The 19,805-nt window shown below is 42.3% G+C and overlaps 1 protein-coding gene across 1 annotated transcript in view; it reads left to right on the top strand.

Annotated features, from left to right (window-relative positions):
- Positions 1 to 233: 233 nt before the first annotated feature.
- Positions 234 to 19,805, top strand: part of LOC144687437 (1-phosphatidylinositol 4,5-bisphosphate phosphodiesterase zeta-1-like) — an 80,704-nt gene continuing 61,132 nt past the window's right edge. Inside the window, exons 1-3 of the mRNA XM_078553585.1 lie at positions 234 to 296; positions 504 to 735; positions 8,617 to 8,821. Of these exons, the coding sequence (XP_078409711.1) occupies positions 234 to 296; positions 504 to 735; positions 8,617 to 8,821 (500 nt within the window). The remainder of the gene's footprint in view (positions 297 to 503; positions 736 to 8,616; positions 8,822 to 19,805) is intronic.

Raw genomic sequence — 19,805 nt, 5'->3', positions numbered from 1 at the left:
CAAGCTAATAGAATCAAAGGGGGCGGGGTAAGCACCAAGATTGATACCTCTCATTGCCAAACCTTGAAACAGAATTGCTTTAAATTTGTGAAATTTTGTCTGAATAGAAAATTCTGTTGAATAATGAGTCACCCCAGAATAGATTAGAAAAATACTTAACCCATTTCCGTAGATGGCTCCTCCGTACAATTAAATACGACTTTAGGAGTGGAAATATCGATTTGATGAAAACGATGGCACTATTACACAAACTCGACATTCCAACAATCAGTGTTTGTACAGAGGTCCACCTTGAGGTCAGTGCGAGAGTGAACAATAAATTATTAGGGCAGTTTTTTTAAACCTGTTGGAGTAATTATTTATTGATTGGTTACTTTGGCACCACAAGCAGCGATATACTAATTGGAAATGGAGCATTTTTCAAATTTAGCTAATTCCTTATATTAATCCCGTGCCATTTTATGTGCACTATAATCTCACTATCATTGGTTTTTCTTTCTCAGGCAATTGACAAAGTTAAATGTCGGAGATTTGGGGCAGAGGATTTTCTTTACATGTATAAGGTCTTCACAAAACGAACAGAACCTCGTGATCTATTCAAACAATACAGTTCTGATGGCAGAAGCATGACAACTTCTGATCTCCTATACTTTCTCAAGACTGACCAGCATGAGAGCAATGCAGACCAACAAACTGCATTAACAATAATTAACAGCTATGAACCAGTGATGAGATGTAAGTATTCATAAAGTTTATTTCATAAATCTAACCATTAATCTTTGGTCTTGATGACCCCAGTTAGGCCTCCATCATCTAACAGAATTTCTGGTTTCATTGCCTCTTAACTCCTTATTGCTAAAGCTACCTCCAAAATGGTTCAATTTCTTCTCTCAGCCAAACAGGTTTTCTCCCCCTCAACAACCTAATCTCCCTATGAAGCCCCCAAACCAGTCCAAGTGGTGAATGCTATTCTCACAGCTAGGGAAGGCCTTTTACAATCTCTCATACAGTCCTCGTCAGGACATAAAGCTCTAACCCCCCCAACCTTTTCCCTCCATTGCAATCTTTATTGCTTTTGTTTATTGATGGCCTTGTGGTCTATATTACTTGGACTTTTCCTCGCATTTTTCTATGTTTCAAATATGCCCTCCTGCATGCTCTTTCCTGTAGTATGTCACCACTCTGTTGTAGATGGTTTCCTAGTTGAACTTGTTCTTTGCCAGGACCATACAACTGTAAGATTCCTTCTTGATTGGTGGGTAACTCTCCCCTGTCTCTTTTGATTAGCCAAGTGGTTTAAATCAGGAAACATTATTACAGCTGTAGAGTACAGGTAAGAAATTTGCTTTTAATATATTTAACATCCAAATTAATTAAATAGAATAGAGACGGCTGAGCAGGCGATGTTTTGCAGCTGTAGAATGTGGCAGCTGGTGCAATCCATGGTGACCACATTTGCAGCAAGTGTTGGCTGCTTGAGGAACTTTGGCTCAGAGTTGATGAGCTGGAGTCCGAGCTGCGGACACTACGACACATCAGGGAGGGGGAGAGTAACCTGGACACTGTTTTAGGAGGTAGTCACACCCCTTAGATTAATTACAACAAATTTGGTCAGGAACAGGAAGGTGTGACTGTGAGTGAGGCAGGTATGGGGATCCAGAATTTAGCTTTGGAGGAGCCTCAGCCAATGCCCTTGTCCAATAGGTACGAGGTTCTTGCTTCCGGTGTGGACGAGGGTACAGACTGCAAGGAGGATGAGCGAATTGACCAGAGCACTGTGGTACAGAGTGCCATTCAAGTGGGGGTAGAAAAGAGAAAAGTAGTAGTAATAGGGGATAGCATAGTTAGGGGAATAGATACTGTTCTCTGCAGCAAAGACAGAGAGTCCCGAAGGCTGTGTTGCCTACCTGGTGCCAAGGTTAAGGACATCTCTTCTGGGCTAGAGAGGAACTTGGAGTGGGAGGGGAAGGATCCAGTTGTTGTGGTTCATGTAGGTACCAATGACATAGGTAGGACAAGGTAAGAGGTTCTGCTGAGGGACTACGAGCAGCTCGGGTCTAAATTAAAAAGCAGAACCACAAAGGTAATCTCCGTATTACTACCTGAGCCATGTGCAAATTGGCGTAGGGTAAAAAAGATTAGAGATGTAAATGTGTGGCTCAAAGATTGGTGTGGGAGAAATTGGTTCCGATTCATGGGGCACTGGCACCAGTACTGGGGGAGGAGAGAGCTGTTCCGTTTGGATGGGCTCCATTTGAACCATGCTAGGGCCAGTGTCCTGGTGAATCGTATAATTACGGTTGTAGATAGGACTTTAAACTAATTAGTTGTGGGGGAGGGTTCAATTGAAGGGAAGTTTAGAAAATCAAAAATAATCGAGAGAGCAGAGGTGCAGGGTAGAAAAGAGGCAAACGATAATCAAAGTGTGACAGGAAGGGGCAGAAAATATAAGAAGAAGAGTGCAGCAGAAATTAGAACCAGAATGAGTATTAATGGTAAAAAGTAAAAGCTTAAGGCTCTTTATCTGAATGCATGCAGCATTTGTAACAAGATAGATGAGTTTGTGGCACAAATAGAAATAAATGGATATGACTTGATAGCTATTACAGAGGTGTGGTTGCAGGGTGACCAAGACTGGAAACTCAATATTCAACGGTATTCAACGTTCTGGAAAAATAGGCAAAAAAAAAGATGGGGTAGCTTTATTAATAAAGGAAGGTAGCAGTGCAGTGGTGAGTAGTGATATAGGTGCAATAGATCGCGATGTAGAATCAGTTTGGGTGGAATTAAGGAATAGCAAGGGGAAAAAGTCACGATGGGAGTCGTCTATAGGCCCCCAAAGAGTTGCCTCACTGTGGGACAAAGTATAAATCAGGAAATAATTGAGGCATGTAAGAAGGGAACTACAATTGTCATGGGTGATTTTAATCTACATATTGACTGAACAAATCAGATTGGCAGGGGTAACATGGAAGACGAATTTGTAGAGTGCATCAGGGATTGTTTCTTAGAGCAATATGTTGCAGAACCTACCTGGGAACAGGCTATTTTAGGTCTAGTAATGTGTAATGAGGTAGGATTAATAAGAGATCTCATAGTTCAGGATCCTCTTGGGGGTAGCGATCGAATTTCAAATTCAGTTTGAGGGGGAGCAACTTGGATCTCAAACCAGTGTCCTCAACTTAAATAAGGGCAATTACAGATGTATGAAGAAAGAGTTGTCTAAAGTGGGCTTGGAAAATAGACTAAGGAGAAGGTCAGTAGTTGAGCAGTGGCAGACATTTAAGCAGATATTTCATAACGTTCAGCAAAATTTATCCCGGTTAAAAAGAAGGACTCGACGAGAAGGATGAACCACCTGTGGTTAACAAAGGCGGCCAAGGAGAGCATCCAGTCAAAAACTAAGGCATACAAAGTGGTGAAAACTAGTGGTAGGCCAGAGGATTGGGAATTTTTTAGGAACCAGCAGTGGATGACTAAAAAGCTAGTAAAGAGGGAGAAAATTGATTATGAAAGTAAATTGGCAAGAAATATAAAAACAAACTGCAAGAGCTTCTAAGGACATATAAAAAGAAAAAGAGTAGCTAAAATGAGCGTGGGACCTTTAGAGGATGTGACTGGAGAATTGATAATGGGGAACAGGGAAATGACAGATAATTTAAATCAATATTTTGCATCGGTCTTCATGCTGGAGGACACTATAAACATCCCAAAGATATCAGATAAGCAAGGAGCTAATGGGAGGAAAGATCTTGTAACAGTCTATATCATGAAGGACAAAGTATTTGAGAAATTAATGGGACTAAAGGCAGACAAGTCACCAGGACCTAATGGCCTGCATCCAAGAGTTTTAAAGGAAGTGGCTGCAGAGATAGTGGAGGCATTGGTCGAAATATTCCAGAGCTCACTGGATTCCGGGAGGGTCCCAATAGATTGGAAAACTGCTAATGTGATGCCTCTGTTCAATAAGGGAGGGAGACATAAAGCAGGAAACTGTAGGCCAGTCAGCCTAACATCTGTCGTTGGGAAAATGCTAGAGTCCAATATTAAGGAAGAAATAGCAGGACATTTAAAAAAGCTTAATGCAATGATACAGCGTCAGCATGGTTTTGTGAAAGGGAAATTATGTTTGACAAATTTGATAGAGTTCTTTGAGGATATAACAAGCAGAGTTGATAAAGGGGAATTGGTAGATGTGGTGTATTTAGATTCCAGAAGACATTCGATAAGGTGCCACATAAAAGGTTATTGCACAAGACAAGAGCTCACGGTATTTGGGGTAATGTATTAGGATGGCTTGAGGATTGGTTACATGGCATTAATGGGTCTTTTTCAAGTTGGAAAGACATAACTAGTGGAGTGCCACAAGGATCAGTCCTACAGCCTCAATTATTTACGATCTATATTAATGACTTGGAGGAGGGGGCAGAGTCTAATGTATCCAAATTTGCTGACAATACAAAAATAGGTGGGAGGGCATGTTGTGATGAAAATAAGGAATTTGCAAGGGGATACAGACAGGTTGAATGAGTTGGCAAAAAACTTGGCTGATGGAGTTTAATGTTGGAAATTGTGAGGTCATGCACTTTGGTAGGAAAAATCAAAAGGTAGACTATTATTTAAATGGTGTGAGACTCCAAAAAAGTGCAGCATAGAGGGATTCTTGTGCATGAAACACAAAAAGTTAGCATGCAGGTGCAGCAAGTAATTAAGAAGGCAAATGGAATTTTGACCTATATTGCTAGGGGGTTGGAGTTTAAAAATAGGGAAGTCTTGTTACGACTTTACAGGGTGTTGGTGGGGCTGCACCTGGAGTACTGTGTACAGTTTTGGTCCCCATATTTAAGAAAGGATATACAGGCATTGGAGGCATTTCAAAAGCGATTCACTAGGCTGATTCCTGGGATGAAGGGGTTGACTTATCAAGAACGGCTAAACAGGTTAGGCCTTTATTCATTAGAGTTTAGAAGAATGAGGGATCATATTGAAACGTACAAGATTCTGAGGGGGCTTGACAGGGTAGATGTTGAGAAGATGTTTCCACTAGTGGTGGAATCTCAAACTAGGGGACATAGTCACAGAATAAAGGGACTCATTTAAAACTGAGATGTGAAGGAATTTCTTCTCTGAGGGTAGTGAATGTCTGGAATTCTCTACCCCAGAGATTTGTGGAGGCTAGATCACTGAAAGTGTTTAAAGAGGAGGCAGATAGATTTTTGCAATATCGGGGAGCTGAAGGCTATGAGGAGCTGGCATGAAAGAGGAGTTGAGGCTTGGGACAGAATGGCCTACTTCTCCTATTTCCTATGTTCTTATGTTACTTCCCTTGCACTTTCCTTCATCTTAAGACTTTGGCATTACCCCATTTTTTTTTACCCATTTCAACCTTGGTGTTCCTTCTATTTTTTCAACAAAAAGTAATATATGTTCAATACTTACATTTCTCATTACAGTATTTGTTTTCAGGCAGGTGAAATCCCATTCCTCTTGTGGAATTATGGAACACAATTTAAATCTTATTATAAAATCTCTCATAGGAACTTAATCTATTTACATGAAAAGTTTTTATTCTTTGCAACTTTATACTTGATTTTGTTTGACAAATATATGCTGCTTTCTCTACCCATGTCTTCAGTTAACAAAGGATTAATCTAACTTTAATTTGAATTGTAAGTGAAAGCAAGGATTGATGAATAACACTTATAAACCCAGAAATGAGTGTTACTGATATTTGCAGTTGAATACTAAACACATTTGTCTGACATTCCTGTCTGCTATTTTAACATGTGTTAACAAGTTTATTTTAAGTAATGAATGTCCCCCATAAGAAAAGCACTTGCCTTCTAATATTACACCTCATACTTGCCAGCTAGTAGAATCTCTAGTGTGGTAGAATGTTCACAAAACCCAAAGAGGTGGCGTGAAGGAGGTGGCATAATATCACTTTCACCCAAGTTGAGCCCAGCTTTTACAGTAACTTCCAGATTCTTCTCATTTAACTATTCAGTGTTGTGCTTTCTGTCTGAAATAGGCTTAAATGTAGCTGATTTTCTTGGAGGAAATTGGTGAATTAGTGAATGTGGTGCCATTTGCAAGTGTTGCATTTGTCACATGCAGTCAATGTAATCTCCTGGATTGGTTTTGATTGTATGAGAGAGTTGGAAAGAAATTTTCCAGAGTTATTTTCTCTTATTGACCCTGTGGTTTAATTTACCCATGATTTTTTGCCTCTCCCAGGAGATTGCTGGGGTGTGGGTACATTTGGTAAATGCTTAGTGATGATGCTTTAGGTATCAAGAGTGTGGGGCAAGCTTGAAGGACTTTTTGCTGGCTTTTTGCCGCTTGCTATTTTCATATGTGTACACTGCAGACTCCCTGATGGGTCAAATGGCACCTTCAGTAGGATTTGGTAGCATGAAAAACTTTATGTTGTGACAACTTCCACTGCTATGGGAAAAACTCTGCTGGCTGCAGATGTCTGCTGGCAAATTATACATCTCTATACTGGCCTATCTTAAGAAGTGGAGAAAGGGAACTTTCTGATGTAGCTTGTCTGATGCTTATATGTCAAAGGATCTATTAATGGGTATCTTGGGATACCAGCAGAAGCAGATAAAATGCGTTAGGTGTTATTACCCTGCAGTTGTGTCCTGTCATGAACTTGTCTTCTAAACCATGCAATTTTATGGAAATTCCAAAAGGAAATCCTATCCTTACTACTACGAACAGTGCTATTAAATGGCTCTTGCAATCAAAAAATTAATGAAAACCAATTCATAAACATTGGTGTATTCAGCATAATCAGTAATGCATGGAACAAGAAGCAAAAAAATGGAATTGCAGTTTTTTTAAATACATCACATGGGAAACAGCAAAGTAAACTGTGATCCCTCTTTACAGAAGCCTACTTGATCAGACCAGGCCTCAGGACTCCCAAAATGTCCAATTAATTCTGGGTGAAATATGACCAGAGCTTTGTTTGAAGTCACAAGACTCAGCATGGCACCTCATTTTAACAATTAAACAATGTGAATAAAGCTCATGTGTGCTACATTACTGGATGTGGCTATGTGTCATGAGATCAACGTTGGCAACTTTATCCTCTCTGCTGGTATCCAATATCCACCTCAAAACATGTATAAAGCATCGATCCTCTTCTTCTGTGTCCTTAGTTGTCTGGATGTTTTTATCAGCATCATGCAGAAACAGAAGATGGGTGTTGTTGAACATATTTTTGTAACATGGTCATTGGTGCTGTATCTGGGCTGTGATATTGTTCTTGGTGGCTTGGTTGCATTTTTGTTTTGTTTTTCTAACTTGAATTTATTTTCCTTGGATCCTGGTACTGGCCATTCTGCAAACAAATCTAATGTCCTTACAAACCAATGGTCTCATGCGTATACTGTTAGTATAATGGAATGTATCATCTGCTCTCCAGTCATCTCCTCAACATCAATAGGCAGAACAATGGTACAATGTCAGACCATGGTTCAAGTTATAAACTTTATTGAACATAAACAGGTAAAAAAACAAACAGTATATTTATGGTAATTACAAGCATTGCTGATCCTAAAATGTCAGAAACAGTAAAAATATATCTCCTGCACTAGCTTGAACATAAGACTGAACCTCAAAACACCATCACTTACTTCTTTTGGGGCTATATACTGATACGGATTTCTTTCACTAGGCTTGCACTCCTGATGGGGTACAAGCTGAGTGCAGGCAGAATAATATAAACGTACAATGTAAGTGTTGGTGACGGGGTTCTCTCTCAAAGGGTCTACAGAGAAGCATGGCACAGACTTGGTGAGTCTTCAACAGAGCTATAGCTGTCAATCAAGCTACTTTAAAAATACTTGCTATGTGTCAATCACATGGGATGTTTGAACTGAATGAAATAACTCAACTCAATTCATCTGTTCCAACACTTTGATCAACTATAAGAGCAGAAAATTATCACTTGTCCTGACTGCTATCAGGGACACTGCTGGATAGAATGCCATTAATGACTTTGAGTTCAGTAGATTTTGTCACAGTTTGGTTTTCCAGTATCTCAGGCTTCTAAAGTTTTGGCTGTTGCAAATCAAACACCTCCCCACAGGATAAATTACTAAGCTGACTGTGTCACTTTCAAATCTATTTCACAGCTGTCATTTCTTTCTATGAACCTTCATTTTGTGTTTTCAGATTATGTAACTGATATTTTGTGATTCTATTTGTTAGAAGAAAATATTTCTGGGCCTTTTCAATGGCTCAGTTAATAAGTTCACTGTTCAGGAAGGTGCGGTGCTTGATTCCTGGTCTGTTCTCGATTAATTGGTCTCAGCTGAATGGAGATGGGAAAACCATAAGTTGGCCTCAGCACCTTAGACTAGAAAAAGGCAAGATTAGCTCCTGATCACTGTCTGTGACTTTCCCAGAACATGCTTGTGCCTGTTTAAGACTGGTATCAGAGTTGTCAAGATTCAAGCATGAAAATTGGCCACTTTGGCAAGATGCCATCGGGTATCTGACACCTGTGGAATTATATTCTGGCATGATCTAATGCCTGTAGGGGAGGAAGAGAGAAACAAAATGCTTAAAAAAATGTTTCAACATTATTTTGTCGTACAGCCAAGAAAAAAAGAAGGTTGATGACATCCAGTGGTTTCTTCAGATACCTAACCTCCATGGATTGCTCCATATCCAATCAAGATCATACCAAAGTCTACCAATGTATGGATTTTCCCATGATAAATTATTTCATAGCATCTTCACAGGACACCTGCTTCACAAGCAACCAGTTAATTGAACAAAGTGACATTAATGGATATATAAGGTACATGGTGTGCATCTTTCAACGATTGCGGGTTCAATCACTTATATGATATTACCATTAATGTATTATGTAATGTTTTGTTTGTGAATTGTAAATGCACCATATAAATGTTGCTGATGCTAATGTAGACGTTATAGAAGAATTGTCTTGCTTGATGCCAATCAAGCTAACTAAAGAACTCCTTGCAGGTAGTGTTGTTATGCATCGAGATAAGCCAAAGCAAATGGGTATGTTCCTCATTTTAATGAGTCTCTGGAATTATGTTGCAAAAATTTTACAAATATAGATAGTCGGCTCCATGTTTTCAATCTGTCAAAATGCAGACATAGTTGATACGACATTGGCTGAATCAATGTTCAGAAGTGTTTTCCAAATCCCCCTCACAGTATTATTAATGCATTATATAAATTTTAGATTGAGAATGTAAAAGGAAACACTGATAGCTACAATCCTTTATGACTACACTGTAGCTGTTTAACTGCTCACTTATAGGGAATCAATTGGAATCAGTTACCCTGATCAAAAACACAAAGTAGCAGACAGGTACATATTTTAATCACAAAGGAAATATTGAGTTGAGGATAACAATGATCCACGACTGCTTGGAAATATTATATATTTAGAAAGATAAGGCGTAACTTAGCATATATTCCTCAGGAGATGGAAGTGAAGGAAAGTATCTGACTATTAAAAGTAAAAATGCATGAAAATATGAGTGATAGTTATAATATTTTATCTGGATATAGAAGCATTTTTCTTGAAGGTTATCAGGACGAAGAATTTTATACATGAAGAGACTTCTGATAAGCAGTGCACCATGGAAACATGGTCCACTGAGGGAATATCTTTAGACGATCAAGAAAGAGAAAAGATCATTCAGCCTCCTCATTTCCCATGACTCAATCAGCTTGTTGGTTTCTCCTTTCTCTTTCGAAACAAAGCCATATCTCTCTGCTCCCTGTTTAATCAAGAATCTTGCTTCAATCAGATCGGCATTCACTGAACATTTGCCAAGATAACTGGCAATCTATTTCACAAATTAGCAACTCAAAGTGTGAATTATTTAGTCCTTAAGTTATTTTTGGTTCAGCACAAGATTCTACCATATTCACTCTATGCAAAAGAGTTTAAGAGTCTGTAGGGAGCAGTGCATTTCAGAGAATCGAGATAGCTGGTTGTGGAAGGGTAGTTAAGCAGGAATGAATATTGGAAGGAGCTTTGTGTGGCAGTTAACTAAAGAATAGTATGATAGAAATACATCATTGCTAAAACTCTATTGTGATCACCCAGCCTACCCCTGCCATTATTGAGGCTCTTCTCGCTCCCTACCAAGAAAGGGTGGAGCAGCACCACTATTGAGTTGGGACATGATGTTACTGTGGGGGATGACTAGTAATATTGGAGATGCGGCCCACCACAGTTTTATACAACAACAACCAGCTGCATTTATATAGCGCCTTCAATATAAAGTAAGTTGTTACCTTAAGCTGTCCTGCTTAACTTTGTTTCGTTTTAAAGTTTTTTATTCTTTAGGGCCTGTTTTTCCGATTTGTGTCGCCATTTTCATTTTAACGTCATTTGCCTGCATCGTTGACGTTGGAGTTGTGCGTTGGTTTGGAGCTGTGTGTCAGTGTTGGAGTTGCATGTCGGTCTGGGCGTTGCGCATCGGCAGCAGAGTTACGTTTCGGTTTGGGAGTTGTGCGACGGTTTGGGAGTTGTGCGTCAGAGTGGCACGTCATCACAGATCAGCATACTGTAGGTGAACAGAAATCCTACTGACATGAATCTGTAGAAATTCAGGCAAAGCATACTGGAAACCCATCTGAAGAAATAGGATTGAATGTTTTCTTCAAAGGTTGAGGAATTCTTGGGGAAAAAAATCATTGGGGCAGCTAAATGCGATGTGCAGAGATAAAAGGGGATGTGAAAATGTATTGCAGCATTTCATGATTGAAAGGCTACTAAAAGATTTTATTTTAAAAGCATTTGTAAGACTGGAAGAGCTGCAGAAGAAAGCACTTAGGGGACAAGGTTTCTGAACCTTACAGAGGAAAATATGCAGAGATTTTCGGTGGAGCTTAGGGAAAGAGTCAGGGGACCAGACTCAGAGGCCTCTCCTCAGCTTCTAATCAGAGAATAATCACATTATACAGAACAGAAGGAAGCCATTTGGCCTATCATGCCTGTCCTGGCTCTTTGAAAGACTGTAGCTATGCAACTAGTTCCAACGCTCTCTTCCCCATAGCCCTGCAATATTTTCCCTTCCGTTTTCTTTTATATTTAGTGATTTGTTTTAGTTTGCAAATGATTTCAGTTAGGAATGCACAGGGCTGCACATGTATGGTACAGTAGTCAACTTGTACATTGTATTTTCCGGGCAAGAAATGTCCGGAGGAACCTCACTCTGGCTGTCACATTGATTCCTATGGGAACCAATGATTCACTTTAAGTCGCTTCACTTAAAGACTTGATTTTCAGAAATGCAACAACAACTTAAAGTGAAGACTTACAGTAGTAAAATGTCCCAGTGCTCTTCACAGGGCTGTAACCAGATAAAATTTGAAGCAGAGCCACATCGGGAGATATTAGGATACATGATCAAAAGCTTAGTCAAAGAGGTAAATTTTTAAGGAGAGTCTTAAAGGAGGAGAGAGAGAGGTAGTGAGGCAAAGAGGATTAAGGGGAGATTTCCAGAATTTAGTCCTTGGCAACTGAAGGCACTTCTGTAATTGGTGGGACAAAGGACATGGGAATGTGCAAAGATTTTGGAGGGTTGTAGGGCTGGAAACAATAGATTTTTGAAGTACCAGTGATGTAAAAGGATCAGTGATGTGCACTTAAATACACCAGAAGCAATATAATGAACTTTGACACTGCAAGGATCTTTAGATCACAGATATTTGGAAGTTCATCAGGATTAGAACAGAGAGACCAAGCAGGTAGATGTGATGCGCTTCACTGGTGTTGTTGGGGAGCCAAATTGGATTAAAGTAGCAAATCTGATAAAATAAACATTTTTGGTAGACCACAGATGTTGACAAATTCCTTTTGAATGGTGGATTTTGACATTTCATGCTATTATTTCATTAGTTTGTTTTAATTAGATTAGTTGGATTGAGTAGTTCTTCTTGACAGTGCATTTAGTTAGTAAGGGCATATCTTTTTATTACAAGCAGCTTTATAAGACTTTAATTGCATGCTGTGACTTTGGGAGAGAGAATTTTTAATTTATAAAGATAATCTAGTGTAAGCTATTCACGGATCACTCGACTTACTTGATCTTCTCCCAATAAAGCATTGGTAGATGGAAATATAGGCGTTTATTAATTAACATTCCTGGCACAGAGCTTTTTGGCAGCAGCACACATCGGGAATTTGGATCTGGAGGGCAGCACCTCATACTGTGAATGAATAATGGACAGAAAATCATGCAAGCTGTGCTGAAATTCCTGGTACGTGCTCCTGTTAAGTGATTTACTTCGCGGTGACTGTTAATTTTTCAAGTCTATTACAATCCAGGGACTGGAGCATGCCCCATGGGGCATTACATTGAGGCCCTTTCTGTCTTCTCAAAAAAATCTCATGGCATTATTTTAAAGAAGAGCAGTGGCATTCTCCCCTGTGTCCTGGACAGCATTCATCCATCAACCAACACCATTAAAATAGATTATCTGGTTATTATAGCATTTTTGTTTGTTGGACCAAACTGTGGGTAAATTGGCTCCTCCATTACCTCAACAACTTTACTTTGAAAGTACTAAATTGGCTGCAAAGTGTTTTGGGAAGTCCTGAGATTGTGAGAGGCTCTATATAAATGCAAATTCCAGAGCTGTACAGCTAAGAATTAAATGATAGGTCTATTACAGTCAATTTGCCAAACTGGAATATTTCCAACTCCTTGTGCTGCTCATTAAGTATGGCAATAGAGTTAAATCAATGGGGTAGATATGGACAGTATCACATCGGCTGCCATTTATACTCCCACCCGATATTCAGTTCCATTGACTTCATTAGAATTAAATATCCAGTGGGGGTTATTGTGATAATACCCCATTAGTGTGCCTGCGCAAGATGTATTTCTACTCCATTATGTTTCATTTTGTTTATTTTCTTAAGGTAGGAAAGAAATTCCAGTGCAAATTGTTTTAAAATGCTGGATGCATTATAATTTATCTTGAAGCAATATGAAAGTTTTTTTTTCACACTACCACTTTTTAAAATTTGTGTAACAGGCACAGGAACAAATTTATGAGCTAGTGCTTCTGGCAGTTAGCTTCACATGGTAGGCATTGAGCGCAGTGGCTTGCACCAGGTTGACAGACCTTCCATCCATTAGGATTCATTTTCCAAGTTCTAGTTCTCAAAACCTCCCCTATATTGAGCCCAGCGAATCAATTCAAATCTTAAGATATATCAATTCTTTCCTCCAAAATTGGTAATGCACACGCCATTATTTTGTTGTCTGAAATATAAGGAAAGAGCAGTCTAATATAGTTACATCCTTTACATTTGTGAACTTCATTTCTTGTAAAATTGAGCCATTAAACCGTTGCATCCCAACTGCAGATCATCAAGTGTTGCGAGACATCTTTGCGCTTTCATTCCCTGCAACCTTACTTTTGACCTGGATAATCAGCAGTACTGAGTGCCAGCCCCATAAGCCCTTGCTTAATCATTCTGGATCTTCATATGGGTTAGCATGGAACATGGTTGAAGGTGTCATTTTTCAGATGAGCAACGAAACCACGTGCTTCCATTGCACTTCACGGGGGAAATTTTAACAGGGGGTGCTATGTATGAGCATGCGAGAAACCTGAAGTAATTGCAACTCATCTTATAGTGACTTCTTAATTGAGCCATTGCGTTGGCATCCAACTTCTGAGTTTCCTGACTAATCAGGCCGAGTTTTTTTTAAATTCGTTAATGGGATGTGGACATTGCTGGCTAGGCCAGTATTTATTGCCCATCCCTTGTTCAGAGGACATTTAAGAGTCAACCACATTGCTGTGGGTCTGAAATCACATGTAGGCCAGACCAGGTAAGGACGGCAGATTTCCTTCTCTAAAGGGAAGTGAACCAGTTGGGATTTTATGACAATCGGCATTAGACTTTTAATTCCAGATTTTTAAAATCGAATCCTGCCATGGTGGGATTCAAACCCAGGTCCCCAGTCCATTACCCTGGGTCTCTGGAATACCAGTCCAGTAATACCTTGAAGTGGGCATGATGATGACATGAGTCGATTCCAACTCCAGTGCTTAAAGGACGCAGTAAAGATGAGAGTTAATGGATTCTGGAGGTCGGAGGACAAAAAAAAGGAACAGTCAGAATGGAGGCCCAACATTCTACACTTGTCCCTTCTATTAGTGAATCCTTCCTGGATGAGATGATGGGGCTGTATGGGGCAGCAGGAAGATACTGTTGCCTAATGATGGTAAGAAACATGCCAGTGAAACCAAAATGGCATGACTGGAGATTGCACAGAAGGTGAGCAGCAGGGGTGTAGTGCCATACCCCTGGATTCAGCACCAAAACAGTTTTAGTGACTTAATCAAGATAGGAAAGGTGTGTACAGATGTACGTTCAACAACAGTTCAACTAGATGTGTGTATCATGCCAAACTCCTCACTCTGCCTTCTCAAGCCTACTTCAGTGCACTTTGCAGGTGCACCCATCTCTCACACTCTATGTACTTGCTCACACCCCTGTCTGTTCATTCAGCACTGACCCTCACCCTCACCTTTATGCAATGTTGGTCTCTCCCTCATAATCACCCTCAACACATGCCCATCCATCCATTCAACACATTCAATTAATTTCACTCAGAGGGCTCTTCTTTCCCTCCTTGCAGAAGAACAGAGCACAGACGCCAACAAGAGGCAAAGTGCTGGAGGTGGTCCTTCAGCAATCTAACAATTATCACCTGCAAAGGAGGAGGTGCTGAAGCTCAGCAGAGTCTCAGGTGCCTGGTTGTCGGAGATGGGGAAATAGGGGCCTCCTAACTACCGAATGACAGAATCAAATATCAGACAGCCACATGGCCTATAACATTGCTCATGTTGACTGGATGTCAGCAAATACTGAAAAATGGTCATGTGCATGATGATCAATTAAAACTTTACCTTGACAGTTCTCATTCATCTGGAGCAACATGATGTTGCAGGCCTTTGCGACCTTGCAGGTCTTTATCCACAGAAAGAGTGGCCATGGGCATGGGCATCAAAAGCAGTCTCCTTCTTCTTCTCCTCCTCTTCTAAAGTTCTGTAATGTCCACTTTGTTCCTCCTGCAGGTTCAAACCTCGCTGCTGTGCAATATTGTGCAGATTGCACCACATGGGCACTCTGGGGCTACCTGGGCTGGTGTGTATTGAAGGGCACCTCCAGATCTGTCGAGGCACCTGCAGCACAGCTTCAGCATCCCAATTGCTTGCTCAATGACACATGTGGTTTTCATATGGTTTTCATTGTATCACTTCTGGGCCTCATTGGTTAGGTCCCTGAGGGACCTAAAATCTACCATTTTATGTGGATACCCCCTTGCCTCCAAGAAGCCAACCGCTAAGTCTGCCCTGAGGTACAAAAAGATCAGGGAGGTTAGACTGCTGCAGAATGCAAACATCATGACAGCTGCCAGGGAATCTTGCAAATATCTGATTAAACATCTTTTTGTGGTTGCACACCAGCTGCACATTGCTGGAGTGGAAGCCCATGCAGTTGATGAATATTCCTTGGGGCAGAATTTTATGCCTCGTAGGTGGGCATGTGCCCGACCTGATTGGACATAAAATCGCACAAGAAGACATGAGGCAAGCGTCCCAACATCATCTTGCACATATGCAATCTTTAGGCTGGCGGGTGGGCATGGGTGTCGGAGCTGTGCCTGCCATCAATTAAAAAAATCACTTAAGGCCATTGAAAACCCAACTGATCCAGATTTTATGTTGCCCGTGCGATTTCACGCTCTTTGCACGGGCAAAACATGCAGGTGGGCAGCCCACATTTTGCAAAACCTCATCCAAGTGTGGGAGAAAAAGGGTTAGCAGCATTGCCAGTGAGTAGTGAGGAGTTTAGGAGATAGTTTGCTGCTGGTTGCTTATTTGAACTTGACAGCTTCATCTCCGTTCTGAGCTTCAGCCTTAGCATTTCAAGGCTTCATTTCAGGGCTAATTAATGTCTCCAAGATCCCCGGAGGATTCAGACCATGTTGACCCTTCCAGGTATCAGACTACCTTCTGTAAACCTGGTAATGGGGATTGTGGTCTCTACTTGTGGCACCTTCTCTGAGGTGGAAGAGAGAGGCAGAAGGGAGAAGAGGCCACTTGTCCCAATGCAGCTTCCAGGGGAGCGACCTGTGGGAGGAGAGACACAGGCACAAGGGGCGAAGGGGCAGCAGGTAGTCGAAGATGGAAGGGGCTGCAGAAGATGCTCCTATCCTGCTGCCAGGGTTTACAGGCAGCAATGTAGCTACCTCAATATGTCTGATGTGCAATGCCACAGGAGGCTCCACTCTCAAGGAAGAGTGTGACCTCCATTTGTCAGTTATTGGGCCTGAGATCACCTCCAACTGCGTGGATGGAAACCCCATGCCAATGGCTCTGAAGGTCACAGTGGCCCTCAACATTTATGCCCCTGACTCTTTCCAGGGGTCAGTGGAAGATCTTTGTTGAGTATCCCAATCAGCTGTCCACAGTTGCATCAAGCTGGTGACAGAAGCTCTGTTCAGGCAGGTATTGACTATTCATTTCTGTAAAGAAGAGACCAACCAGGCTGAGCGAGCCAGACGGTTTACACCGATTGCTGGGATCCCCCGCATCCAGGGCGCAATCAACTGCACATCAAGGTGCCAGCGGGTGAGCCGGGTGCCTTTGTCAACAGGAAGGGATTCCATTCGATGAACTTGCAGATAGTGTGTGATCACAGGATGCAGATTCTATAAGTCTGTGCAAGGTACCCTGGCAGCTCCCATGACACTTACATCCTCAGACACACTCAGGTGCCGAGGCTATTCAGTGCTCCAGCCCGACTGGATGGATGGCTGCTGGATGATGAGGGCTATCCATTGAAAAGGTGGCTTATGATGCCTCTCTACCACCCAAGAACAGAGGCAGAGTAGCATTATAATAGGAGTCATGCTTCCACAAGGGCGGTTTTAGAGAGGACCATAAGTCTTCTGAGGATGCACTTCCGATGCCTGGACTATTCAGGGGGGGTGCTACAATACCCCCCAGAGCGGGTGTCACTGATAGGTTGCATGCTGCACTCTCCGCAATCTGGCACTGGCAAGGGGGGACCCACTGGAGGAAGAGGATCTGGAGGCAGCTCCACAGGCCACAGAGGATGAATCCAGTGGTGAATCAGAAGAGGAGCCCAGTGAGGAGAACCCTGAGGGCATGGAGGCAGACCTCTGTATCCTTTAGGGAGGCAGGGACACCAGGGATGCCTTGATCCAACACTCCATCAGTTAGGCTGCCATAGATCTGCTTCCACCTCATGCCAGGGCTGCCGCCTCCATCCAGCGTGTCCGAAATGACCCTTTCATTTGAACCCAAAGTCCACTCAGTGCCTGTGCAATAAAGTTTAGAGCCACTCATGTCCAGCATTACGTACTGGCAAACCCTGCATCATAAAAAAAGGTGAAGCATACTCAGGCCATTACGACCAAAAACAAAATATATCTAAATTTCACACGCATACCCTCATGGATCTCCGCCAGATCTTCCCACACAATCCGCTGGACATCCAGCAACTGCCATCTAATGGACGACTCCAGAGGCTCATCATCTTCCTTTGACTCAGCATCATCCTGGACTCCATCAGTCCTTCGACTGCCGGCGCCCTGGGCACTCTGTGCCTCCGCCTGCGCCTCAAGCGAATGTGAAGTACCCTCACTGCTGTGCACCGACATTCTAGCCGAGCATCTAACGCCCACCGAGGTGCTGGTATCTGCACTGGTGCCTGGTTCAGAGAACGGGTGTGATGCAAGTGTAACTGTAGCCCGGCGGTCCTATGGCATCAGGTGTGGCTCTTCAGGGTCCTAGGACCGAGTGCCTGCTGGTGAATCTAAGGGAGAACAACGACATGTCATTAGTTTAAGTCATCACACCATCACTGTGCATGCCAGGTACCCTGGTGAGACAATGGAGATCTGCATCATGGTGCCATCGTCTTTCAATGGGGACTCCAGTTTTGAGGCTCCCATCAATTAAGAGACTACACAAGAATGTTTGCACCATCCGAAATTCTCACCTCAGTGTACTGTACTCTTGCCTTCGTCTGACACCCCAGTCTCTCCATGACTGGCTGAACGAGGTGTGTGGCGGCTCTCCAGTTCCAAGACATCCTGCTCAAATCTAGTCAATATTAGGAGGTTTGGGGGGCCTCCATCTGTCTGTGACCTTTCTGATTGGTTATGGCTCATCATCTCCTGAAAGGACAGAGGAGAATTGATTAGTCCACTCTCCACCTGCAGCGCCATTGCAGCCTGGCCAACCCCAACTGAGGAACACCTTGCAGGGCATATCCGAGTCGTGGCTCTCAAGCTGCAAGGTACTTAGTCCAAGCTGCTAGGGCTCACCCCCAGTGTCAGTGACGGTTGGCACTTAGACTCTAACACCCCTGAGCTCCATGGGGGGACAGCTAGCTCTTAACACTTCTCCACACTGATCCATGCCAACACGGCACTTGCCCTTCCTGAGTGCAGCAGGTCGTTGAAACTTTTGCGACACTGCACCCATGTGCGCCGCACAACGTCGTGGCTGCTGACCTTGGCTGCCATCTCCTCCCAAGCTTTTTTTTGTCTGGTGCGGTGGCCACCTCCTTCCATCTCTGGGAATGAGGGTGTCCCTCCTGGCAGCCACCGCCTCCAAGAGCACCGTGAGGCAATTGTCCAAAAAACGGGGGTCCGAGTGCACACCTGACCTGCCCTCCCACCTGGTGACTCCATTCACTGTTGAGGCCATAGCCTCACTATTCAGAATGCAGAATATATGATTCTTCCCTGGCAGCCTTCAAGGAGCTGCCTGTGCCATTTTTAAACCGCCCACCGGGTGAGAGCTTGGAAGGAACCAGAGGCAAAGAAGTTGAAAGCTCAGTTGTGATTAACAGTTACTGGTGTAGCCTGGCACAAATGCAAGTTGAGACTATTGTGTGCCTAATCCATCCTGGGAGCCTTGGTCCATGCAGGCAGACTGTATCACATCCAGGACAGCTGATGAAGAAAATGCAAATCTTGTATTACCTGGTTACTATGGGTAACAAAAGAGAATATTCAAATTTTACAGGGCTGGGGCCACACAACTCCATTCTTATTCATTCTGTTTAGGGTACACTGAAAGGACTTTTCGTGATAATTTATACACAGTTGACAACTGGTGCAGAACACTTTACTGGCATAATGTAGCAGCATGAGTTTATTGCCTTAGAGATTTAAGCATAAGGAAAAGCTGGTTCATCGCATATTTAGCTTTGCTTTATTGCTGCGTCTTAATGGCTTTGCTGTAGGTTTATCTGCATCCAGATTTCATAGTGACCCAAGCCTGATTACATGTGCAGTGATTGCATGTTTGTCATTGGTGTGAACCTGATGTGATGTACAAGATCCTTCAGGGAGAATGTGATCCTTCACCCATGCACCCCCTTTCATTCAGCCCATCGTGACTGTGCTATTTCTTTGAATTTGTTCCACTCCCCTGCTCATTTCGCATAGCAGGATAAGGAAGAGCAGATGAGTGGGATAAATACAATTCCTTCATTATATCTTTTTCATTTAAAAGACAACTTTATTTCTCACCAAAAGATACTTATCTGGAGGGGGAAAACATAGGTTTATCCATGCTGAAAGCGCGAACTGCCTGAGCTGTAACCTTTACAATACTTTTCCTCTTCTAGTTTTTCCTTTGTCACATATAGAGCTCACAACATGAACCCTTGGGACACAGCCAAACCTTTAGATCATAAGTTGAAGTGGATCTAAAATGGCAGAAAT

The sequence above is a fragment of the Cetorhinus maximus genome, chromosome 12, assembly GCF_964194155.1.
Source record: "Cetorhinus maximus chromosome 12, sCetMax3.hap1.1, whole genome shotgun sequence".
Taxonomy (NCBI): domain Eukaryota; kingdom Metazoa; phylum Chordata; class Chondrichthyes; order Lamniformes; family Cetorhinidae; genus Cetorhinus; species Cetorhinus maximus.
The sequence above is the reverse complement of the archived record's forward strand: the minus strand, read 5'-3'. Positions and strand labels throughout refer to the sequence as shown.